This window comes from Mesocricetus auratus, unplaced genomic scaffold (assembly GCF_017639785.1).
Source record: "Mesocricetus auratus isolate SY011 unplaced genomic scaffold, BCM_Maur_2.0 Super-Scaffold_100008, whole genome shotgun sequence".
NCBI classification, from domain to species: domain Eukaryota; kingdom Metazoa; phylum Chordata; class Mammalia; order Rodentia; family Cricetidae; genus Mesocricetus; species Mesocricetus auratus.
This window is the reverse complement of record NW_024429192.1, coordinates 85,015,748-85,042,272: the sequence shown is the minus strand read 5'-3', so window position 1 is coordinate 85,042,272 and position 26,525 is coordinate 85,015,748. Positions and strand designations below refer to the sequence as shown.

General features: G+C 44.6%; 1 protein-coding gene across 1 annotated transcript in view; it reads left to right on the top strand.

Moving 5' to 3' along the window:
- Flt1 (fms related receptor tyrosine kinase 1) overlaps positions 1–26,525 on the top strand; it is a 158,026-nt gene that overhangs the window by 75,738 nt on the left and 55,763 nt on the right. Inside the window, exons 12-14 of the mRNA XM_005083180.4 lie at positions 2,356–2,464; positions 8,936–9,244; positions 13,701–13,847. Coding sequence (XP_005083237.1) covers positions 2,356–2,464; positions 8,936–9,244; positions 13,701–13,847 — 565 coding nt within the window. The remainder of the gene's footprint in view (positions 1–2,355; positions 2,465–8,935; positions 9,245–13,700; positions 13,848–26,525) is intronic.

Genomic DNA, 26,525 nt, shown 5'->3' with positions numbered 1-26,525 from the left:
TCCATTTATTTAACATAGAGTCACATCACCTCTGGGCATCTCAGCTTTATTCTCTGGTTACACGAAAAGTCTGACATGTCCATCTAAAATGGTTGTAACCATTCCAGACCATCTGGGCAGGTTGATTTATTTATTTTACTGTATGTGTCTGAATCCAAGAATCTAAATAAGTTTACCTGGGTCCTTTAGGGTTAACAATAAGAACTTACTTCATAAGGAAGTTGGCCTAAAGCTGGCTGCAAGAGGAAGCCGTAGTCCAGACACTTGCTTCTGACCATCCAGTGAAGAGCTTGGACATGCCAGAGCCCAGACTCCCAGGACAACGCTGGGGGTCACAATGTGCTTGGTCATCTCTGTCCTTCCTCTGCCACCAACTAACGGCCCCCCTCACAGTGCCCCCTGCCCCCTAACAAACTTGATTCATCACTCCTTACCGTGTCTTCCATGCCTCTTGTTAGTGCGTGCATGATAGTTAAAAGACGCTGACTTATCAGAACTCATCAATCCCCACTCTTAATTAAAAGTAACAATCAAAATAAAGAGACAGCTGAACATTCTTTCAGACCTGGCTCCCCGGCTTGCAAAGGAGAAAGCATTTATTGGAACCTTAAGTAGGGAATGATTGATTCAAAACACTTCTAAAGTCACTGGCCATGGGGACTGCCCTCTCCTGTTTTCCCATTGACATCGTGGCAGTGCCTCCACAGCCACGTCCTGAGTGCTCAAAAAGCTGAATTAGAAATACCACATATTGCAGCCCTCTTCATTATCTAGAGTCTTGATGGCACAAAGAGTGGACATGATTAAGTGGATGCTTCCAACGGTTAGGGAATCATTGGGGTGGGGGGGATGGAGACAGGAGTTTTCTGGCTAAAAACTTTGAGCATGCTTGTAGTCTTCTTTTCAGATTCACTTATTATATTTTATGTGTAAGAAGTATTCTGCTTACATGTATGTATGTGCACCACATATGTGTCTGGTGTTCACGGAGCCAGAAGAAGGCATCAGAATCCCTGGAACTGGAATTACAGATGGTTTTGAGCCACCATTGGATGCTGGGAACTGAACTCAGATCCTCTGCAAGAGCAACAAGTGCTCTTAACCACTGAGCCAACTCTCTAGGCCCTTGTTTTTAGTCTTCTTGATTTGTAGATTAAGAACAGAAATGCCTTAATTTCTTAGAGGAGCTGAGAGACCACACATAAGGTGTCCACCATGTTGTTTAACCACTAAGAAAATGTTAAGACCCTTCTCCAAGAGCAGTCACTTGTGGGAATGCTCACTCAGGAAAGTGGCTGGTCCTCATATGGCATAATCTTTATCTTCAGCCAGCACATCTAACTCATCTAGAACCCTCAGAACAACACCACAGTCCTGCAGCTCATGACCACAGACCAGGATCTCTAAGTAACTGGATCAACTTTTGTGTATTTGTTTGTAATTTGAAGTGTGAAAGGGTAGCTTTACTTTTTTTTTTAATTACCTATTCGTGGAACGGTGGCTTCAATGTAAGACCGCTCAGCAGTGTGTCCATATGTTTCTAATGTTTTCCTTTAAAGGAAAAGGGGGATGGTTTTAAGCTGTCTAATTTTTCAGCCCATTATTATAGTAGACGTTATTTCATTTGAAAAGTACTTCAAGTTCACATCAACTTGACAACTGTCTAGGGACAGTTCTGTTAAATCCCAGTGTGAAAATGCCAGTTTAGGTCTTCATTGTTGTAGACTGAGAATGCATGATCTATAAGCACGCGCACGCGCGCGCGCGCGCGCACGCACACACACACACACACACACACACACACACACACACACACACACACGCGCGCGCGCGCGCAGCTATCTTAGCTTCTCAGCTTCCTGTCTCCTTCAAGACCCCCGGGGGGCTGCATGCCACGCCCTTTGTACATAGACAAGAAACCTTTCCTGTCCTTGCACACTTCACATGCCCACACAAATGCCTCCTGTGACCCGCTGACACCCATGCTCTCAGGGCACCCAAACAAGGAAAGGCCTGGGCCTCACCTGTTCCTCTCACAGACGTGGGGTGGGACGTGCGGTCCCACACCTCGGCTTCAGGTCTGTGATTGTTATGCTAGCAGGCTGAGATAAGCCTAAAACCCTACAAGGAGTCGGATGTCATGGGCTCCGGTCTCCTGAGGACCTGCCTTCCTGTTATTTTTCTGTTCGTGCTGGGGCTCCACAAGCAGAGAGCTTGCTGGTGGCTACCACCCCTGCCTGCAATGCCCTCTTTAAAGGCTACGTGAAGGAATAGCTGAATCACTCCTGCCCTCCAAGTTGCTTAGGGCTGTTCCAAAAGATCTCTGTCCTCTAGCTGAACTTTGTCTCTTTACAGACGGTCAGCACCTTGGTGGTGGCTGACTCGAGAACTTCTGGAATCTACAGTTGCGAGGCCTTCAATAAAATAGGAACTGTGGAAAGGAACATAAAATTTTACGTCACAGGTAAGCTACATTGACTCCACCCACAGAGAGACTTGGTGGCCTCTGTCTCTTTGCTTTTAATGCTCTTGGTGATTTTTTTTAACACTCTGTAGACACGTCAAGCTGCGAGGACCTCCATTCTTGATCTGAGGAGTAGAATTCCACAACACCGTTGACTTCTGTAAAGAGCCACTTCCCTGAATTCTCTCTCAGTTGTGTCTGTGTCTCTTTCCCACACTGGATTCTAAATTTGGGAATCTATATGCTCGCTTTTCACCCCCTTCAGGACCCACCTCCAGAAAAGACAAGTTCACCCCCAACCCCCATGGTGTTAGAGGGTTTGTTGTTGTTTTTTATCTTTTACTCTTTTGTTTTCTGGGTTTTGGTTTTTTTGGGGGTTATTTTGAGGGGGTTGTTTTTGGTTTGTGGGTTTTTGTTTTGTTTTTTTTTTTACTTAAAAGTTCGTAGTTGAAGTCGTTCAGACCTTTGGGGGACTGAGACTCTCCTGTCAAAATCTGAAACTGAACTTTGTTCCTCGTAATTAATAGGCTATTTTTTTTGAGCATTTAGGGATTTTTAATTTTAAACCTGATGGGCTCTGCAAATCTCAAAACCTGCAAGGTACACGAGTGGCACTCCCTGTGTTCCTCCACGGGTTCAGGAAGGAAATAAGTAACTCAAAGTCTAAAAACAATTGCCTGGCTCCACGTTCCCCCAATTTCGGAGGAAACCCAGGCAGTCTGCCAACACTCTGGAAACTTCACAGTGCATGGAGCAAGCTGCTGCTGACATTGCCTAGAAGTCTCCAGAAAGAACAAGCAGGACTAATTTCATGACACAGTTTGAGTTGTTAGGTGATAGGAGTCTTTGGCCAGTGAGCCAAGCACGAAAGCATCTGGGCCATGAAGACATCCTGAAGGTCGCTCTCATAGGTCAGACCTGAAGGTCATTCTCATAGGTCAGACCTGGACAGTGGCCCTGCATTTTCTGGAGAGGGGAGATCGCCACAGCAAAGCGCCCCTAGACTGAAGCTTTGTCCCTGCCTTCTCACCTACAGGAACAAAAAGGAGTGTATCTTTTGTGTCCACTTCCAGCAGAAAAACGCTGGGGATGGATTCTCACAGAGATTTCACTCAAATTAGTCCAAGATTAAATCCAGGTGCTTTGAACTAATTAAATACAAAAGTTTGCATTGTTCTTATTTAGTTGGAAACAGGTTTTTACAATCTGAATCCATGGTCAAAGCATGTGTGGTTTGGAAGATGAAAGCTGGGACAATGCCTTCTATTTTGAACTTTCAACACATCTGTGTTGAACACATCTGTGTTGAATGGTCCACTAGCTTGCAACAGTTGATGGCAAACACTGCGGAGTAGCACACGTCAGCTCTCATGACAGCATGGGCCCAGGTCCCCCAGAAAAAATATGAGAGCATGTATCAATCACCTTGCGCATGTCCTGGGATCAGTATATATCATCTGTAGCGGTAATGTGGTGCTTGGATTTGCTCTTTGGTACCGCTGCTGTCCAATAGATGGAAGCGCTATGTAACTTACACTTTTCTGGGGTCTATAGAGATGGCTTAGTGATTAAGAGTGCTTGACACTTCTGCTGCTGCAGAAGGGTTTGGTTCCCAGCCCACATCAGGCAGCCCACAATTGCCTGAAACTCCAGTTCCAGGTAATTCCATGCCCTCTTTCTGGCCTCCATGGCAACTGCACAGACTTGTGCATAATATACACATGAAACAAAGAGAAATCTTTAAAATTTTTTCTAGTGTTCATTTATTTTATAGAATAATGTTTTAGAGGCTGGGCGATGGTAGCACATACCTTTAATCTCAGCACTTGGGAGGCAGAGGTGGGTGGATCTCTGAGTTGGAGGCCAGCCTGATCTACAGAGCAAGTTCCAAGACAGCCAGGGATTAGCTGAGAAACCCTGCACCAAAACACCACCCCCATTTAAAATAAAAAAGAATAGCATTTTATTTAAGTCAGTATATCTAAAATACTATATTATAATTTTAATATGTAGTCAACATTTAAGGGACAATTTTCCTGGTGATTATTGGACCTAAGATCTCATGCAGAAGTTTTACCACTGAGCTATGCCCACAGTCCTGTGCTCAACAGAAAAACTAAAGAACACATGCACACACACAATGAGGCACACACACATGCATGCATACACTCACAGACACACACACACATGCATGCATGCATACACTCACACACACATATGCATATGATGCATTCTTACACACACATGCACGCACTCGGGCCCCACTGCTCTGCTTTAATTTTAATCGATTTAAAATAAATGAGATAAAATTCAGACCTTCACTCACACAAACCACGAGCCAGTGGTTCAAAGCCATGTGTGGCTAAAAGGGTCCTTCCTGTGCTGTGCTGTTGGCCCTGACCCTCCCATAAGGAAGCAGAGTGAGAGAGGGCAATGATCTGGGTAAGAATGTGAACAGATGGGGGAAGAGGCTGGGCTCACCCCTGAGTGTTCAAAGCCGAGGGACAGTGAGTGCCACTGGGGCTACTACCCCAGCTACTGATTAATCTAAAATCATTCCACAACCTTTCCATATGTTCCGACTTCTTGGAGACAACTCTACCTTCATCTGGACCTCAAGGCCTGGCTAGGCTTGGAGTCCTGGGGCTGTTCAGGGCTGCTCAGCAGCCTGTAGCCATACCTGGCTTGCCTCTCACTCTATCTATCCCTGTGGGCAGGAGCCATGCACACATCCATGCCCACATCTGCTCTCCTACCTTCGCCCACCCCCTGACCTCTCACTGAGTCTTTTCTTAGGCCACTTCCTGTGTGCTGACCTAGCGGTGAGCACACTTAGCGGTGAGCACGCTGAGGAGGCCTGCCCTCTAGCAAAGAAAGAGACTGAGCCAGTCCAGAGACACACTTGGGAACCATCTGTCTTTTTCTGGGAATTTTGGAACCGCAAGGCCCTTGAGCGTTATCTAGATAGAGTGACACAGGCTCAGGGAAGGCACACTCCTTTGGCCCATAGATGTTTCACATTATAAGGAGGGTCCAACTAAACAGACCACCCAGAGACCCAAGGAGGGATGGATTGATTCCTCTCACTTACACTGGAGTGTTTGTTCTGGGAGAGGACGCACCTGCTGGGAGCCTACAGCACTTGTGGAAACACACAAACTTTAACTCAAGCCTGAAACAGCTCGCAATGTAGGCCTTGTTGTCTGGTATTTCCTTTTTCCCTCTAACTCTCCTCTATCAGCCCTGGAAAGTGTACATGTGGGTTGACGAGAGGTTGAACTGCCAATTCACTACTGGCTTTTAGCCAATTATTATATTTTTCATATCAAATCTTTGCTCCAGATTTTTTAATTTTAAGACAGGTCTTATTATGTATCCTCAGTTGCCCAGGAACTCCTATGTAAAGCAGACTGGCCTTAAACTTACATAGTGACCTCAGTGGTAGAGTCCCCTCCCCTTAATATCATGTAGGTGGCAGTGAGTTCAATCCCTGGGATCCGCCACCCCTAAACTTTTAATGCTGTGAAGATCAATTTGGCACTTTAGTGGTTCTCATTTTAATTAAATCCCTATTCTTTTTTTTTTTTTTTTTTTTTTTTTTTTTGGTTTTTCGAGACAGGGTTTCTGTGGCTTTGAAGGTTGTCCTGGAACTCCCTCTGTAGACCAGGCTGGCCTCAAACTCAAAGAGATCTGCCTACCTCTGCCTCCTGAGTGCTGGGATTAAAGGCATGCATCATCAATGCCCAACGCATCCCTATTCTTAAAACAAAAACATAGTAATTTCTCCTTCTTCCTGGGGAAGCAGCTAACTACAGTCATTGGCATCCTTGGCTGTGTCCTCTCCTGATCCTGGCACTTGTACCTGGTACTAAGCAAAGCTCTTTCAGGGAATATGACTGCCAGTTTGCAGTGGGAGTAAAATGTTCAAGGTTCCAAATGAGATCACACCCATCCTTGTCAGTTTCTATGTGGGTCACCCCATTAAGGAGAACCTCCCCCCCACAGCTGCCCATTTGTACTCAAGCATGCTCTACCTACAGAAGATTGTCTGCGTCTCCAGAGGGAGGCCAGCTTCTCTCCTGGACCCCTCAGGGGATGTGGGTGAGCCCCACACAGATGAGGAGTGTTATTTGGTATTAATGACAGTTGTTTTAGGGAGGAATCATCTCTTGTTCTCATTGGCAGAGCTGGAGAACAGCCCTTTCTTAGGTCCATTTATATACTCATTCTTTAAAAAAATAAGGAGAAAATCCTATTTTGTTTGTCTAAAGTCTTCTGTGGATTGAAAGCAAATACTGTAGGGGGTTACATTGAGAAACACAATTATAAGGGCTGTCTGATGGCTTCGGTAACTGTATTTCCACACACCCCCCCCCCCAGAAACAGGCTTGTAAGATAGATCTGGGTTTTTGTTTGTTTGTTTGTTTCTAGTTGTTGTTTGTTTTTTCTCTCCTTCTTGTGAATTTTGTGTGCTATTTTTTTGGGGGGGTGTCTGGCACCCGGTGTGAATTTTGGTGTGTGAGCCATCACCAAGGGTGAAACCGGAACAATGTCTTATCTCCCTCGTTTCCCAATGTCACTAAATGCATTTTATTTTGAGATTCCTGGTGGTGCTTGGCAAAGATAAACAAAATCTTCCATCAGGAAACCTGTGAGCTATTTCCACAGGAAGTTTCAAATCACTAAAGTAAATAGAGACTCCGTACATGACCTCAGTGGTGTGACCGGGATCCCTGGGTGCCAACCCACCAGGATGAATCTGGAGTGATGGAGAAGGGCTCTGGTTTTAGGAAATCGCCGGCCAACAGCCTGTGTGCAGCCCTCTCTCCTCATATATGTGTGGATAGTGACAGCAAATATGTCGTTCTCAGATTGCTGCTGTGTCCTCTGTCACATCCTCTGATTTTCATTTTCAACCGAGAGTGTCTCCCCTCTACTCCTTACTGCTCAGCCGCCACCACCTCATAAGCTGCGGTTACCCCCTGCTTCCAGGTTTCAAATGAATACTTTGGCATTTCTTCAGACGAGACATTTTATAATACAGCCAAAGCCAGAAAAATCAGAAAAACAAGCAAAGTGAGATTTAGGAAAGAGCTGATACGATGTCTAATTTTGGACTATTGTCCCCTTAAGGTTTAAAGGTCTCTTTATAGCTTTGTGTACAGAGGATAATAATAACAACAGACAACAGCTCTTTTCATCTTCAAAGCTCTTTGTAAAATGTTGGCCCAAATTCTTTGCTCAAATATAGATACATCACCAGTAACAAGTGGGGGGTATTAAGAATAAGTCAGTTCAATGCCATGATTTTTAAAACCCTCCAATGAATATTCTAGAATGGCACTGAGGGGGCTGTACCCCTAAACTCAAATGATAGTTCTAGAAGGACTACTGAAAGGTAGGGTGCACAGGCTGGTGTGGAATGGGGAGGGGCTTAGGAGATGTAGAAAAAAGGTTGGAAACTAATCCTAAACAGAATGACTCTTGTTGACGCCATTACCTTCAAAACTATTAGTTATTGTTTTTGAGACTGTCTCAAGCAGCCCAGGTCCTCTTCAAACTTCCTATATAACTGAGGATGGCCTTGTACTCCCGGTTCTCCTGCTTCTATCTCCCAAGTGCTGGGATGACAGGTGTGCACCTCCATGACCCACCCCTTTTTTTCTTTAGAATAGATATGACCTCCCAGCCTTGCAGTGCTGGGCATTAAACCCAGGAGCTCGTGAACACTAACTAGACAGACTCTCTGCCTCTGAGATATGCTCCCAGCCCTAAATTTGACTTTTAAAACTATTGAGCATGTTTGGAATCTGGAGATTGGTCCAGATTTGCCTACATCTTCCAAAGAAAACTCGTTGCCTTTTGTATATGAGTACAACCCTTCCACTAGAAGAGCCTGAGTGGGTGAATACCCTGGTTGTCCTCTGGCCCCCTGGACTAGTAGAGAGCCCTGGAGGCATTCAGAAACAGAGGGAGGAGGCCACTGTGAAGTGAGGGCCGTCCCTGGAGGACTGGCATTGACTGGCTCTGACCAGCCTTTCCATGCTCAGTTGAAAAGTTTCTGTTTGGAACTAACTTGCCTGTACACGGACCTACAAAATGCTCTTAGGTTATTTTATTATTTTACTCTCCTCAAATGTCAGCTTACCAGGACTGTGTGTGGTAAAGAGATGAAGAAAGAGGTTAGGAAAAACCCTTTTCACCACGAAGAGCAACTGGGGACAAATAAGAAAATGTTATCTTCCCCAAACTGCCCTGGTTTTGCATTTCCTGTGTCACTAGGGATGGGCTCAACTCCACAGGTTCTCCCTGCTTGGTTTGATCATCACTTCCGCTAACACAAAAAGACAGAACCCTTGTCCTGGCTCGTGCTCATGCTTAGAGGATCTGTGGGGGAATGAATCGTTCTTGCTGTGTCTGAGTATCTCCTTGAGAGACGGTGGTCTGAAGTTCTTCATTCTTATTTTATAGATGTACCGAATGGCTTTCACGTTTCCTTGGAAAAGATGCCAACAGAAGGAGAGGACCTGAAACTCTCCTGCATGGTCAACAAGTTCCTGTACAGAGACATTACCTGGATTCTGCTACGGACAGTTAATAACCGGACCATGCACCACAGCATCAGCAAGCAAAAAATGGCCACCACTCAAGAGTACTCCATCACCCTGAACCTTGTCATCAAGAACGTGTCCCTGGAAGACTCGGGCACCTATGCCTGCAGAGCCAGGAACATATACACAGGGGAAGAAATCCTTCGGAAGACAGAAGTTCTCATTAGAGGTGAGCACTGCAACAAAAAGGCTATTTTCTCTCGGATCTCCAAATTTAAAAGCAGGAGGAATGATTGTACCACACAAAGTAATGTCAAACATTAAAGGACTCATTGAAAAGTAACAGTTGTCTCCTATCATCTTGGTTTATTGTTACTGTTGCTAACTTTCAGGCCCAGAGGAGATGTTCCTCTCAAAATGAGTTTGGACTTGACAGTGTAATAAGGATCCCCAGTGCCTGCTGGCCCAGGGTGCTCTCTGGGTCACCTGGTGTATGTTTGGATGAAGATCCCTGTACTCTGCCTTCCCTTGTGTTTGCTCTTCTGTCTTCTCCTGCCTGATAGACAGCAACCTGGGACTCACCTTTTATTCCACTCTGATGCCAACCTCTTTTGATATTTTTTTAAGTCGTGAAGCTACACAAACTGAATAATTTAAGCAAATGCTGGTTTCTGCCAAAGATGGACATGAATAAGTTAATTTTTCAGCACAGGATGAGTACAGTTTCATTTTGAGTCTTTGTTTGGTGTCTACCTGGTTTTATTTTTAACTGTTTCATTTGCTCTTGACTTGTAAATAGTACCTGGATAACAAGTTATAATGCTTATTTATTTGAAAGTATTTTTTTTACATGAAGTATATTGATCTTAAACTGGGGGTTCTAAGATGGGTTCCCAGGGGCGCAAAATGTTGATGTAATTCCAAGAGCAAAGCTTTGTCTCAATATGATGTATGAATGTCCACAAGTCAGCTCCACCCTCCTCTGTCCATTCCAGGTAATTACACAGTTACATCCCCACTAGGAAGTCCAGCAATTAGGCACTGCTCCTCACTGCCCTGGACTGGACCAACAACCCCTGACAGTCAGTGAAAGTACAGCAAGCCTTCACTCTCAATACTCATGGCCCCTGGGCACTGTTTTATAGCCCTTAATCATGCTTCCATGGCATTCACAGGTGTCCACAATCCATGTATCCAGGAAATATTGTGACTAGAGATTGCATGCAACCTTCTTAATATCTATTAGAAAAATCTATCCATTAAAAAAGAAAAGGCCACCTTCTCTATATATGCAAATGTTAGTAGGATGTTTATGGGGTTAAGAAATTGCAAAAGTACAAAAACAGCATTGCAATTATTTAGATGCGTGCTTTTTTGAAATATCAAGAGCAATTACATTTTCAACTTGCATTTGAAGGAAAGGTACTTTTAATATGCATTGTTCTGTTTCCATGTATGATTGATCTTTGTATGTGAACTATAGGGGTTGGGGAAGCCAGCAATAATGACCAAAATAGCATGGCTGAGAAACACCATGGCTGGGCAGTTCAATAGGAGGTGACAATATGACAACTCCTCAACCTTGGGAACTCACCAGCCTGTTTCCTCCTTTAGGTAACAGACTGGGTCCCATGGCTAAACTTGTCTTTCACGTGGGAATTGCTTTTGTCGAGTGTGAAAGAGTAAACAATAGCATTTCCCCCAAATGCCGGTTTTATGGAGCCCCAAACGCTGTGAAAACAATCAGTAGCCTGGAAGTTGTCAGCCCAGACGAAAGAATAATCAATTGTGTCTTGAAGTTTTACCTATGGCTCTTTGGCCTGGCTTCTTTGTTCGTTCTGAGGCAATGTGTTCCTTCAGGAAACAAAACCTCAGCACCGTTAAGAAGACTTTGGGGGCTCAGCTTTTAAGAAAGCTTTAAAAAAAAAAAAGGAATGGTGGATTTAGGGAGCCTTCTCAGAAAAACTGAACTGAACATGCAAAGCCTTCCAACTCCTTCCCCAGGAGGATGGGGAGGTATGTATTCCAGGAGACAATTTTAAGAATTCCATTCATTGTTTGTTGTATAATTAATCCTAATCCTTCCAGAAGATTCTTTTAAGAAAAGAAACTATTGTATAGTTTTTTTTTTCTGGTCCTTTTTTGGGGTATGAAGAGAGAGGAGGGTGAGAGAGAGAGAGAGAGCCTAGAGATAAGACTAGCTGAAGAGTAGGGGTAATGAGGCTGGCTCCTCAGCCCTTCCAAAAATGGAGAAAAGAAACCATATCTTTTGAAACTTAAGACCTTGCCAGCAACCCGGGGTCATACCTAAAAAGGAAAAGAACCCCCTTGTGGGCAGTTGTCTTTGGCTACTGATAACCAGCAAAATATTCTGTTAATTCAGATTATTTTAGTAGAGGGATCAGGTTTCTATTTCTAACAACTATGTATGGGTTCCATGTATCTTTCTAATTTAAAATGTCAAAATACATTGTTACAAAGCATGAGTAGAATTAACAAAGTATGACTCTTAGGTTGAAGAGTCCTGTAGACAGTAGCCAAAACTGAGACACTTCGCATATAGAAAACATTTTTCATAGATAAATCCTAATACTGTGTGCTTCATAAGGTATGCGTGAACATTGTATTTAAATCGAGAGTTCTGTGTTAATTCCACAGCTTTTTATGCTGCTTGTGTGAAGTTTGTATGGAACAAATAGGCCCTTTGGGTGTTCCTTGCAATGCTTTTTGTTAAAACAAACATTCTCTTCTAAGTACATCTGTCAGGGAAACTCAAAGCCTCTTTGTACAGATGAAATTATAAACCGGAGCTGTAAAAGTAACTGATGTTTTATAGGCCCTGTATTCAAACTTCCTTTAAGGCCTATGAGCAGTGATAGTGTTTTGTCATAATTAACACATTGGTAATAGTAAAAAGTGTTGAAGGAAGCTTGGAAACTCAATGGACTGGGTCTGAGTTTGAGCTTACATCTGTCCAAGTTAAATAAACACTAATTAGTCATGTGTTCTTTCTTATCTTGTCATATCTCACTGATGTTTTGTAACAATGTCAACATTGTAACGAGCAAGTGTGCACAAGTTATCATATATTGAAAGTTTTTTGGGCTGCATTTTCAATCGAGAAAAGCTGACAGATTGTATAGAACGGGGATGGGTCTGCCTAGAAGAGTAAGCTAAGTGAGGAGAGACCCTGAACAAGGCAGGAATAAGACCATTCTCACATAGCCTACTCTGGAAGAGGTTTTTAATCAGTCAGCACCTCCTTCAACACTCTTGCCTTCGGATTTCATTTTCTGTAAAGCAAGAAGACTAATGATAAGCTATGGAACCCCAAACACTTGAGAACTCTCCTCATAGATAGTAACCCTGCCACGTTATTGCCACTTCCCCGTGTTGTGTGATGATATACTTCTTAACCTGGGATTTCAAAATGGCCTTAACGAATGCTGACCCTGAGAGTTTTCCTGCAGGGACTTAAAGAGAAAGGTGTGGGGACGCAGCAGACTTCTGCAGGGGACACGGAACCCAGGCCACAGCGTCACTTTGTAGTAACCATTCCTAAGCTGCTCTCTCCCTGTGTTAATGCCCTAAGACGAGGAACCAAACCTGGTCAGAGAAAGCTCAGACCAGTGTGCAGAATATGTAAGTGATACCCAAACCCTTGGGATTTCTGTCCTAGGATTTGCAAACAAGTTGGGGAAGGAGGACCCGGGCGGGGGCTGGGAGTGGGGGACCACATTAGGAGGCATTTCTTTCTTCTCTGTTGGGCTTGAGCCCCTGATCCAATCCCTCCTCACTAGAATGTATACACATCAGCAGGACTGACCGTCTACTTCATTTACACAGAGACACTGTACTCATTTGGGGCCCTGGGGGTACTGCAGTTCCTATGTGGGATTTTAATATTATAATGTATTGCATCTTAATGTATTAAGTTCATTTTTGTTGTACTATATTGGTTGGCATTTTATTAAAATAAATTGTATTGTACCATATTTGTATGTTTTAAGAGAAAATAATATAAAATACAATACTTGTGCTATTATATAGCGCAAAACCTACAATTTGTGCCTCTGCCTCTTGAATTAACTTTGTGGTTGCTTGCATTTGGGAAGGGAATGGAGGGAGAGGAGTAACCAATAAAGCTTTGAAAATGTCAGAATTTTCCTGCTTGGTCTGCTGCCTCGACATGTAGGTTATGGAGTAACACAACCCACCCCATAAAGCTCCACCCAAAACAAGTTCAGGAACCATCGGGTTCAATTCAGAAATCAAACAAGACAAAAGATTACATTAGCCCATCACAACATGTAATAGGAATGTAAAAAAATATATTATAACCCTCTGTACATAGTGATGTTTTTCATGTTTACTTCCTGAAATGCATGAAACATGTGAGTTTTAGAAAAGATTTTCCTTGTCAAAGAAGAAGTGAGTTGGCCAGTCAAAGCCCTGGTATTAATATTTAAAAACAGGAGTCCAGCCTAGTCCTTGGCTTACCCATTCTGGCTCACTGCAATTTGTCGTCACACTTATTAAGGGAAGAAATTGCTTTAATGAGTGAAGAGAAGGGGAACACAATGCATGCTGAAGTTTTACGGTCACCTTGGGTGGTTTCTGTCTCTATTAAGATGCCAGTCTGTTTGTGCAATAGAAGTAACCACAGCACTCTCTTTCCTCACTAGATCAAGAGGCACCACACCTGCTGCAAAACCTCAGCGACCACAAGGTATCCATCAGCGGCTCCGCAACCTTAGACTGTCAAGCTAGCGGCGTCCCCCAGCCTCAGATCACTTGGTTTAAAAACAACCACAAAATACAACAAGAACCTGGTAAGATTCTCCCTCACACTTGTTCACCCCCTTTGTCTCACCCCTTTCCCTCCCAGGCTCCCTATCACCTGCCTCTCCAACACCTAGAACCTTCTGCTTAGCATGCTTGCAGACCACATTTACAGGAGCTTCCAAGAAGGAAGCCTGGAGTTGGCTCTGTGCCCCCGTGTCTCACATTAGAAGGAGCCCTTACTACATCTGCTCACCCTGAGTGTAAGCAGCTCAGTGAGAAAGAAATGGGAAGGCCACCCAGGAGGTGGCTCAATTCACCTTGACAGCTGGGAGAGTCAGGAATGAATTTCTTGACTTGAGGGATTGCATAGGCTTGTTTCGTTTTGTTAATTTTCATAATCTTACGTGTTTGAGTGTTTCATCTACATGTGTGTCTGTGTACCACTTGATTGCCTGGTGCCTATGGAGGTCAGACAGGGAGGAACTGGAACTGAAGTTACAGATGGCTATGAGCCACGTGGGTGCTGGGAATCAAACCTGGGTCCTCTGGAGGAGCAGCCAGTACTCTTAATCACTGGACTCCAGTCCCACATTGCAGTTTTAAACACCTAGTACAAATGGAGCTCAGAGAGGTAGATTTATAATTTTTAAATTCATCTGCACTCATTTTAATAATTTGGGAGGCACTATTTTATTATACTAGTTTAACAAAAAAAACTTTCTTTTTTAGGTGTGTGTGTGTGTGTGTGTGTGTGTGTGTGTGTGTGTGTGTATGTGTGCAGGGGCCAGTGGAGACCAGAAGATGGCGTTAGTTACAAGTAATTGTGAGCAATCTGATGTGGGTGCTGGGAACTCAACTCAGGTCTTCTTGAAGAGCAGCAAGTGCTCTTAATCATTGAGCCATCTCTCCAGCCCTAAAAGAAAGAAAAGAAAAAACTTTCTTTTTTGTGTGTGTGGTGGGGAGGGGAAGGATTTAGAGACAGGGTTTCTCTGTGGCTTTGGAGGCTGTCCTGGAACTAGCTCTTGTAGACCAGGCTAGTCTCGAACTCACAGAGATCCGCCTGCCTCTGGCTCCCAGGTGCTGGGATTAAAGGTGTGCACCACCACCACCCAGCTAAGAAACAACTTTCTAACTTAAGCTAATGGCTATGAGTTAGTTTCTTTCAAAAATAAAACCAGCTAGACTAAAACCAATGACTATAGAGAGTATCTCCTGCCTACTTCATGCTGTGGCTAAGTAAGATTAAACTAAACATACTTGCATTTCTGGTTGACAATTATATTTGTAGTCAAGGATAAAATTGTCACTTGTCTATCATGTACAAGGACCTGGTTCAATGCCCATAGTATAAATAAGATTGTCATTTATTCACAATATTTGACAACCTCGATCACCCATGTGGCAGTGTGGCATACTCTTGAAATGTGAGTCTTGCACTTAGAGAAAGCCTCCATGTGAGTCTGGCCTTGATGAGGCCATGGTATGACGAAGCTTCACACTATTGACAGTGTCTTAGAAAGACTTTATATTCTGCAACACAAAGCCAGCCATGTCACACCACATCTAGAAGTAGCACTTCTGTTATACAAATGCAGCACCCTGGGACCAGCTTGTCACTGCCCCCAAAGGCCTACCTCTCGCCAAAAGGAGGCAGCTTGTCTCTGAGTCTTTTTCACCCATGCTACTAAAGTTTTACTTTCCTCTTACTGAGATTATTTAAAGAGGTAATTACTTTGTGTGTGTGTGTGTGTGTGTGTGAGAGAGAGAGAGAGAGAGAGAGAGAGAGAGAGAAGCCTGTTCTATTCTCATACTGTATTGTTATTTTTAAAGTTTCATTTTTAAGTGTGTGTGTGTGTGTGTGTGTGTGTGATATAAGCCTGTTTCTCCTATTCTCATACTGTATTGTTATTTTTAAAGATTCATTTTAAGTGTGTGTGTGTGTGTGTGTGTGTGTGTGTGTGTGTGTAGGTGTATGCATGTGAGTGCAGGTGGCTGAGGAGGCCAGAGACATCAATTCTCCTGGGGCTGGAGCTACGGATTGTTGCTAGCTGCCTAGCATGGGTGCTGGGAACCGCACTCAGATCTGCAAGAACATCACATGCTCTTACTGTTGAGCCGTGCCTTCTCCTCCCTGTATTACTCTTTAACCACCAACTGATATGCAGTTCCCTTAGCAAGTGGAGAGTCTTACTTGTGTCCTACTCATCGTATTTGGTGACCAGTCAAATGCTCCAGGAATGATGACTGACTGACTTTCAAGGTTTGTACACCACCTTTGGTAGCTCATGTGGTAACCCAAACACCTGGTTTGAGGCAGGGTCTACATCATAGAGCTATCAGTGACTGAGGAGATTTTGGAGTATCCAAAATCTTAGGACAATATGGAGAATAGACAACTTGGCCCAAACAGATTAAATGACACCCAAGATGATACACTACCAAAATGCTGGTTTGTGGAAAATTCATCCCTTGAGGTATTCTGCCATTATAAAAAGATGAGTGAGTGTGTGGATAAACAAACACATAGCTCATAAAAAGGCGGCTGTAACCTCTTCCCCTATAAATTCAGAGTCCTGTGCTCCAGAAGCCTGGGAAAGTGGTTTCAACCCTGTGTTCTCCACACTCACTTGATTGGACACAGCGCATCTTCTGTGAAGTGCTGGAAGATGTGGAGTGTGTTTGAGAGAAGTGAGTCTGATTTAAATTCAGTTGTCAGACCTTGAATTTGAGTTAAAACATCAAATATGGTGGATCATGCCTGTGATCCCAACACTTGGGAGGTAGAGGCAGGCACATCGGGAGTTCAGAATTCAAAGCCAGCTTAGGCTACATAGACCCTGTCTCAAACAAAGTTCAGCCAATCCTGAAAGCCCGTGGGTGTTATGCGGCTGGAAACACACACACACACACACACACACACACACACACACACACACACACACACACGGCAGAAAGGGAGTGTAAATGCTGGGTGAGTCCACTCCGGAGACCAGGGCTTGAGGCCCCAGCATTGCCCTCAGCTTCCTGCCCTCTAAGGCCCTGTTTACTTCTGAAACTGGAATAATGTTGCCTGCACAGGACATGGTGAGGTTTCGACCATTTCACTCAGCCAAGCCACCCATGGTCACAGCTTAGTGGCCACCCCTGCCATCTGACCCTCCTCGTTTGTGCAGAAACTGGCCAATGAGTAGGAATCCACTAGACAGCATGAAGACTGAGTGAAGCACCCCAAACATCGGTCTGCCCCCCCAAAGAAGTTCTTAAATGAGTCTTCTACAAAGTTACGCTAGGTCCTTAGTAAATACCACTGTTAGCATGTTAAGTTTCACCATGCTATGCCCATGTTCTTGCTTTACTGTTTAAAGCTATGCCGGCTGGGTCACTGAGATGGCTCTGTGGGTAAAGGTGCTTGACGCAAAGCCTGATGCCCTGAGTTCAATCCCCAGAACCCATGTGGCGGAAGGAGAGGCCTGATCCCCACAAGTGACTAACTCCTACTGTAACTTTCTGGGAAGGAAGTTCACATACCCATGATGTTTCAAATGCAACCTGAGGTGCAGAAGTCAGGCTAACATACTCTGTCTTCTTGGCTCTCGTGTTCAACATCACACACAGGTAACATCAAACACGCCAACTCTACCGCGGCTGTTTCCGTTACAAACCTGTGAATAAGGACCATTGGTAACCACAGTAGCCAGCCCTGACTTGCCAGGGCTCCATGGAGTGGAAACCCTCTTCAGGACATGTTAAACCAGTGAGGCCAGACTAAGTTTGCAAACCTGAGCATGTGGCCCAGGTCACAGCTCTCACAGAAAGCATGGCAGCTCAAAAAGGGCTTGCATACCCAGAGAGTCGTGGGGGTGCTGGATCCTTGACAGGATCCGGTCCACTATCATTGTTACTTGTGAACTGACAACTCTTCAACATTCCAAAGAAAATAGGAGAAAGGAAGCTGGGCACGCATGCAAGCTCATGCCCCGGTGACCATCAAATGCTTGTTGAAAGAGCTTAGGGAAGCTGGAACTTCTGCTCCCTGCTCATTTCCTCCCAGGAAACCCCTTGCAGTGAGACACAGCCATTCTTGCAAAGGAAAGCAAAGGCAAGAAAGCTGGGTAGTAACTTCTTGGGCCAAAGGGCAGCAGGCAGGAACAAAAGGAAATCTGGAGTGTGTGGGCCCAGGAGAGCATGCACACAGGCGTGGGGGTCACCTCTGCTGCAGCAATGGAACAAGAGGAAAAGGCCTCAGCAACCCATGTCACTGACTCCCGCAACCATGGAGACTCTGCTTGATCCACGGGCATCACCACTCACTGACTGCCTCTGCCATGGGGCTCGCCTTACCCACCCTGCCTGCCTCCTCTACCCCCTGGCCTGCTTCCGTCCCTGCCTGGCAAACTCACTGTCCACCTCAAATCCTTGTCACTAGGGTGTTTCTCTTATGTCTTATGGCTAGAGGACATCCTTTCTTCGCGGGTTCTGTCCATACCTCATGCAATTACCCATTCTCTGGCTTCCTGTGTACTTGTTTTTCAGAGCTTTGAAGATAGGTATTGAGGTCTTCCCACAGTGAATGCAAATTGTTGGTCATTTGGTCAGGCAGCAAGAACCATGTCCAGCTCATTTAATGTTCATAGCCGTTACCTGAGGTGGACGCTAGTGCGAGCCGGCTCACAGGCAGCTTTTGCTTCACACACACTACTGCCCTAGGCACTTCTCTAGGGTTCGTTTGTCTCTTTCATGGCAGTTTGGAGAGGTTCACTAAGTTATTCTGCCTATTTTATAGGTCCAAGCATGAAGGAGTAGGGAGAGGGGAGAAATAACGGGACTTAGGTCATGGCACGTGGACAGCTAAGCTTGTCTCTGACATGTGCAACTAGTACAGCTAGAAATGACAGGGAAGCACCAGTTCTAAACAGCCAGGTTGGCAACAAAAACCGTTTAACAGCAATGAAGACCTCTGTATTCCTCTCAAATGTAAAGGCTTTTACAGAATTGTATTTAAAATGTGGTTTAAAAACATTGTAAAGCATATTAAAATAGACAAGGCATTTTTTTAAAGCTGGACATGACATATATAAAGACAGAAATTATCTTGAAGCCAGATCTAGTTATCTTTAAGGATTCTTCGTTGTTTGCTTATTTTTTATTTTATTTATTTTGAGACAGGGCCTCACGATGTAGCTCTTGGTTGACCTGGAACTTGCCATATAGACCAGGCTGGCCTTGAGCTAACAGGGGCAGGTGTCTGCCTTTGCCTTCTCTATTCTGGAATTAAAGGCAAGACCCATCATGGCCAGCTAATTTAAATGTTTAAAATGTCAGGATTAATGCCACATCAGCTCAGACTTTGTTTGTTTACTTAATTAATGTTTATAAGCTACTACTTTCTATCTGACACTGTGCTAGGCTGTGCAGATATGCCACAAATCCATACATTTGTCTCCCGCTTGCCCCACAGAACGAAGGACCAAATTCAGGGCCTTCTGCTTGGTAGGCAAGAGCACACCACTGAGCTAAACCCTTAAGGCCTGACCTCTGGATATTAAAATTAAGTAAATGAAGCTACTATCAAATTTAAAAATTTTTAAACATTATATAACCAAAAGGCCAAGCAATGAACTCGTGTATGTGTCCTAACAGGATGCAGCTTTTTCACGCAACAAGCATCCTTGTCTGGCTGGCTCACTGTCCACATCAGCATCCATCCTCATCTAAATAGCATCCATCCTCATCCGGCTTGCTCACTGTCCACATCAGCATCCATCCTCATCTAAATAGCATCCATCCTCATCCGGCTTGCTCACTGTCCACATCAGCATCCATCCTCATCCGACTTGCTCACTGTCCACATCAGCATCCATCCTTGTCCGGCTTGCTCACTGTCCACATCAGCATCCATCCTTGTCCGGCTTGCTCACTGTCCACATCAGCATCCATCCTTGTCCGGCTTGCTCACTGTCCACATCAGCATCCATCCTTGTCCGGCTTGCTCACTGTCCACATCAGCATCCATCCTTGTCCGGCTTGCTCACTATCCACATCAGCATCCATCCTTGTCCGGCTTGCTCACTGTCCACATCAGCATCCATCCTTGTCCGGCTTGCTCACTGTCCACATCAGCATCCATCCTTGTCCGGCTTGCTCACTGTCCACATCAGCATCCATCCTTGTCCGGCTTGCTCACTGTCCACATCAGCATCCATCCTTGTCCGGCTTGCTCACTGTCCACATCAGCATCCATCCTCATCCGACTTGCTCACTGTCCACATCAACAGGCCTCAAGGTGAGATAAGATGAATTAATAAAATGAGGCTAGAAGAAAACACCACAACTTAATGCCAGGATTCAGATCTGTGTAACACGAAAGCCGAGAAACAGGTGGTTAATTCAGCTAAAGGAGGAGCTAGAAATTCTAGTTCTAGGGCACATTTAGGTGGCTGCAGGTGGCAGTGAGACCACAGACACCGGGAAGCCAGAAGGATATGGGTTAAGAGTGTTCACCATGAAGACGTGTCTGACATTTGAAGCAACAGATACATTTAACTTGATTTAAAAATCACACAATCCCCATCTATATCAAAAAAAAATAACACATCCCTTTATCACCTTGTATGTTTCTCTATCTGGGTTAAAAGTAAACTTAATTTTTAAAATCTTTACTACATTAGATAAGAAAAATCCATTTTTCTGCATTAATGTCTGCTTTAGGGCTCTGAATGCAGTTGAAACAGTGTTGCAGAGTCACTCTGAAGAAGCTGACTCTGAATGCCCTTACTCCCTCTTCAGGCCACCTGCCCAAGGGACAGGCAGCTCACGTTTTATACATTCCTTCAGCTCCATCTGTTTTCTTCTCAGAGGTTCCACCAGGGTCAGAATGTGTTTCAGACAGTGACATGGCTAAGCAAGGTCTACCCCCACCCCCAGGGGGAATAGCTCATGGCAGCACTGCAAAGCTGATGCACAGATGGACCGATACAGCTTAGAATCTCAAAAGGACCAGAGAAAAGGGTCTCCGAGCACCAATAGCACGCTGGGGAGGAGTTTCTCCCTCTCTTGCAAAGATCTCTGGGAACAAGAAGGCAATGCTGACCCAAGAGTTCTCAGCAAAGCCTGCCTGGAGCAGCCATCTGCCAATTAACACTGAAAGTAAATGTCTGTGACAGTCCAACGTGCTTAGAGTCCTTGATAGTTAAAATGGTAGTATTTTATCCAGAGTACCCTGCGTCTCCAGCAGACCAAAGCTGGAGCAGGAGAGAAGCGCCCAAAGGCAGGGATTAAAATCTTTTGTCTTCCATTGAACCTTGGTCACTGAGTGACGTCTGTCCTGTCGCCAATGCATCACGACCCCAAAGATCAGCTCCAGGGGGCACCATAGTGACAGATCAAAATCATCCCTGATTGTGAAGGGATTGAGTAGATGGAGCAAAGGCCTCCCGGAAAAGCAGGGAGAGGTGAGTGAGAGTGCTGCAGGGGAGGGCGGGGAGGGCATAGCCATCTGCTTTGCCTACACTTTTAGAAATGAGCCCAATTTTTCCAGAAGAGGAATGGCAACCAAATACACAATGTGAATTTTACCATCTCAAAGGATGCAATTCAGGGGCAATGGATACAGTCGCAATGTTGTATAGCCACGCTGCCACCTTCCTAAATCACAAGCGGAAACCAGAGAGAGAGAAATGTAAACAAAGACAAAGGAAGAGAGGAGAATAAAAGAGATCTAGGGTCATGGGGGTGGGAAGGTTCACTCTCCCAGCAGTGCTGTACCCTGTCCAAAGACTCCAAGTGTGCGCTCAGAGCAGGAGGGGCTCCAACCCCAATCTACCAGGTCCTTACACCAAAGATGATGCTTAGAGAGGAAGCCCCTATGTGGCTTTAGGTGTACCAATGTCTTTGAATGGGGGTTTTCTATTCCACATGTTCAGAATTTTCCTGGAGTTCCCCCCTCCTCCCAAATACAAACTTAAAAGAGTTTAACCAATACCTAACTTGGCACATACACACCAGTCTTTTCACTGGAGTCTCCACTATGCCCAGTTAAGGCCAGAGGCAAACAGAGATTCCCTCATAACCTGCTGGGTGAACTTTGTACACTGTTTTCAGGGCTCAGTCATTGCTACAACAGTTGAATCCCTCCATTCCATCAAATCTTGTCTCACTCAGCTGGGTCAGCTCACCGTTCAGCTGGCCTTCACCAAAGCAAACAAAATGCAGATAATGCTCTCCATATCAGGGTTCCTTTCTTTCTTTCTTTCTTTCTTTCTTTCTTTCTTCCTTCCTTTCTTTCTTTTTTTTTTTTTTTTTGTTTTTGTTTGTTTTGTTTTGAGCCAGGGTTTCTCTGTGGCTTTGGAGGCTGTCCTGGAACTAGTTCTTGTAGATCAGGCTGGCCTCAACTCACAAAGATCCACCTGCCTCTGCCTCCTGACTGCTGGGATTAATGGCGTGTGCCACCAATGCCCAGCAATATCAGGGTTTCTTACATTTTATTTTACACAGTCACAAATAACGTGAGTATAAGCAAGAGACAGACAGACCAAGCATTTACTGAAAATAAATCATAAAGAAATACATTTTAAAAACAGGTGTGTGGTACACATAGCATGTTGTCATTCATCAAAGACAAAAGCAAACCCATTCTAATGAGAGAGAAAAAGAATTTAAGAGGTACTTGAAGAATTAAGTCTTGGCTGAGCCTTCGCTTCCACAGGACACAAACATGTTCAGGGTTTCTCAGAGTTGATTGATGCTTTGACTTTATAACCCCCAAGCTGAGAAGACTACTTTGCATAATTTTGTAATGCAAAATGGCATAAGTATATTTAAGGCCACTTCAGAAACTTCTATCCTCGTCCCAAGGCAAAAGTCACTGAATTTTCTTTTCCTTAAGAAACGTGGACCTGCAACTCAAAGAGCAAATTTGAATATCAAGCATTCTAATTAATACGATACAAATCTTGTTGGCACAATGTTTGCCCACACCGAAAAAAAAATCTCCTTGGAAAACCAACGCACATTAGTGGCTAGATTGCTGTCTTATTATTTTTCCACTTTGCACCTTTTTTGTTTGTTTGTTTGCTTTTTGAGACAAGTATTATTATTTAGCTCTGGCTGGCCTGGAATTCTGGCCTCAAACTCACAAAGATCCACCTACCTCAGCTCCCCATGTGCTGGAATTAGAGGTGTGTTACACCATGCCCAGCTCCACCTTTCACATTGTGTGTGTGTGTGTGTGTGTGTGTGTGTTAGTGTGTGTGTGTGTGTGTGTGTGTGTGTGTACTTGGGGTTTTTAAAGCATACTGAATGGAATTCAGTCTCAGTCGTTCATCCAGCCAGTATTCACTGAGAACCATATATACAATAGGCACAAACAATAAGACACTGAATCCACACTTCAGTAAAATAAAAATTACAGACAATAAATTCAACACACAAAACATATAGCATGAAATCAGATAGCTGCTATGAAGAAGAAGTGAACAAAAGAAGCCAGGCATGGTGGTGCACGCCTTTAATCCCAGCACTCAGGAGGCAGAGGCAGGTGGATCTCTGAATTTAAGCCAACCTGGTCTACAGAGTGAGTTCCAGGACAGCCAGGACTATACAGAGAAACATCGTCCCAGAAAATAAACAACCAATAGAAAGGAGAAAAAGAAAAAAAAGAAAAACGAAACGAAACAATGGGTTATACTAGGTGCCTGGTAGTGCCATTATAAGGGAAGGTTGGTACATGAACTGAAATCACAGGGTGCAATATAGTATTTGAAGGGGTTTAGGGAGGCCTATCCATGCCAATACACACTGCCATACCTCCTTTTTAGCAGCCGTGTATTGCAGTATGATATGTACTCCTATCATTTATTTCTTAGTCCTTTGTTGATAGAAAAGCATGTTCTTAGCTTTAGCCTCTATACAACAGAATGGCATTTGCCTGTATTAAACAGAAACTAGAAAAGCCACTGTATGTAGACAGCTATGTCTTGTGGTAGAAATGAATCCAACCTTCCAGGTAGGCTATGGCAAATGTGAACATACCATAAGCGTTTATTGGCCAGGAGTGTCCACATGTATTTATAACATACAAACATGTGTTCACACCCATATGGGGTGGCTCACAACTGCCTATAACTCCAGCTCCAGGAGATCTGACCCCCTCTTATGGCCTCCATGGCACCTATACTCAAGTGACGCGCACACATACACACACACACACACACACACACACACACATGCGCGCGCAAGCAAGCATACAGGGGGGGGAGAGAGAGAATTAACAATAAAAATTAAATCTTAAAATAAAAAAGATGAAGATTGTTTAGCTAAATCCGATGGCATAACCTGTGTCAGACGTATAGATGGTCACATGACAAGGAAGGAGTCACTGTTCAAACTGACAATCCAGTCAGAAAAGCAGAGTCATTTGTGTGGGAGAAGCAACACGGTGTGCATTTATTTAACCAAATATGTGAACCAAAAACTCTACAGGTTTAGTGTGTTTCTGAGATGATATAGTTCTCATATACATAACACTGCCATTGTCCATCACCTGAAGCATTAGTAGAAAAACTAATGATTTACAAAGTCCCTTGGATATACTGAATCAGCTAGACATGTTCAGACACATGTGGACTACCCCCCTGGATACCTGAAGATCACTTGATCATAAACTGACCCGACATCTCTATCATTAACCAACTCAACAGGTCACTGGGATCTTACAATGGAGCCTGATCCTCATACTCTCTAGGGTTCATAACAGACTCCCTCGAACACAACCTAGAGAGAAGCTTCTTTTATCTCTTTGGGGCTACCGATACCTACACAGTCCCCTGAATCATTTCTATGCTCCAGGAACCTGGGTGTGTTTGAACCTTAGGATGATATAGCTAAGAGACATAAATTTGATTCTGAGGACATGCGCTCATGCTGAACTACCATATACAGAGTTGGCACTAATGGCAGCCTTAACTGAAGATTCCCAAAGACCACAAAACTGTCCCTCCTCTGCCTTCACTCCACTGCCCAGGGTCTTCACGCATTTTGTCATTCCACAGTCGCTGGAGGCCAGTCGGCTGTTTGGCACAGTGCTAATTAATCTCTGGGGATTGAGAAAGGCTAAGGTGGGGTTACTATTCTTCATATTGGAGTGGGCAAATAAGAAAGTCTGTGATCTCACTGCAAAATGATACGTGCCAGAGTGGGGCAGGCGCGGGCGGGGTGACTTCAGCAACAGAGCTGGGGTCCAAGAACAATGGACGATATCTTGCAATGTGGCTGTCCAGGAACCAAATACTAAAAAACAAACAAACAAAAACCAAGTAAGCATTAGTCAAAGAAACAGCGTATGTGAAGCCACTGACACTTACCATGAACTGCAAAAAGAAAGACTCCAGGTCAGGGGCCTGTTAGCAGGGAGATAACAGAGCCTAAAACTGGGAGGCAGACAGGGCCAACTCACACAGGTAAACAAAACTCTGAAGTTTACCCATGGATAGCATTCTGTCAGAGGCTGTCTGATCTACCCAGCATACACGCTTTTATTAGACTAAGTGAACAAGTTGGCCGGCATTAAAATTTGATTAAAGGCATGCACCACTATGCCTGGCTTCCAGCACATATTTTTATAGATTTTTTTATGAAAAAAGTGTACAAGGAGGGGAATTGAGGGTGGGAAGGAGCAGAGGTTCAGATCACTGTGAGATGACGTAAGCAGCAGGATGGGCTCTCACTCCAAATTCCACAGCCGCAGCCTCACTTCTGATTGCTGTTACACGTTGTCAACTCCAGTGGCCTTGCTTGCTCCTTCCTCTCCTGCTTCCGTGGTGCTGGGGATGCAGCTCAAAGTGGCCTTGGCGCCGGCTAAGTGCTCCACCACTGAGAGGCACCCCCAAACTTGCACCCCTCAACCCTTCTGCCCACACTCCACTATGTTTGCTACCCCTGTTTCTGGAATGCTGACAATGCAAAGCCGGTGTTACCCTCATTTTACAGAGAGAAAAAGAAAATGGCCAAAGGGACTGGAGGACTTAGCCAATGTCGTTAGGGGAGAACTCTGGGAAGAACACGGTTTCCTCTTATTTGGGCTTAAAATCCTGGCATCCACTTGAGCTCACCTCCCTCCATTGGTTTAGCCAATAAAGCACCAATTCCTGCAGGCCGTTTCTTCCCAGTACGTATCCACTTCTCCCTCCCCCTTCCCTTCCCGTCCTCTCTTCCGTTTGTGGCAGGGATGGGGGTGGGGGGCCAAATGTCAGCCTCACCATCCCTTGCCTAAATTTCAAGTAGGGAACCGGACTGCCCCATGCTGCTCCTTCCTCATCCCAGCCCATCCTGCCTTCTGCTAGACTAAACTCTCCTAAATGCCACTTCCATGATGTCATTTCCACAGTCACAGACCCGCAGGCCTCTCCTCCTCCAAGCCAAGACCAGAACCAGTTCTGACTACAGAGTCCCCCCCAATCTGCCGGTCACTCAGAACAGGGGCTCACACGCGCATGGAGAAATGTTCAGAGAGTGCGAAGGAAGCAGCAGTTATGTCACCCACCACAGCATGGGTTTTGGGTTTTGTTTGTGTTTGGTTTTATACGGCAATGCTCAATACTGCTGGAGAAAGACAAAATAGTTTATCACTCCCAGTACAATGCTAACCAGCTGGCCTAGTTTGCTTCTCTGTTGCTGAATAATAAATACACTGACCAAAACCAACTTGGGCAGGAAAGGATTTATTTGGC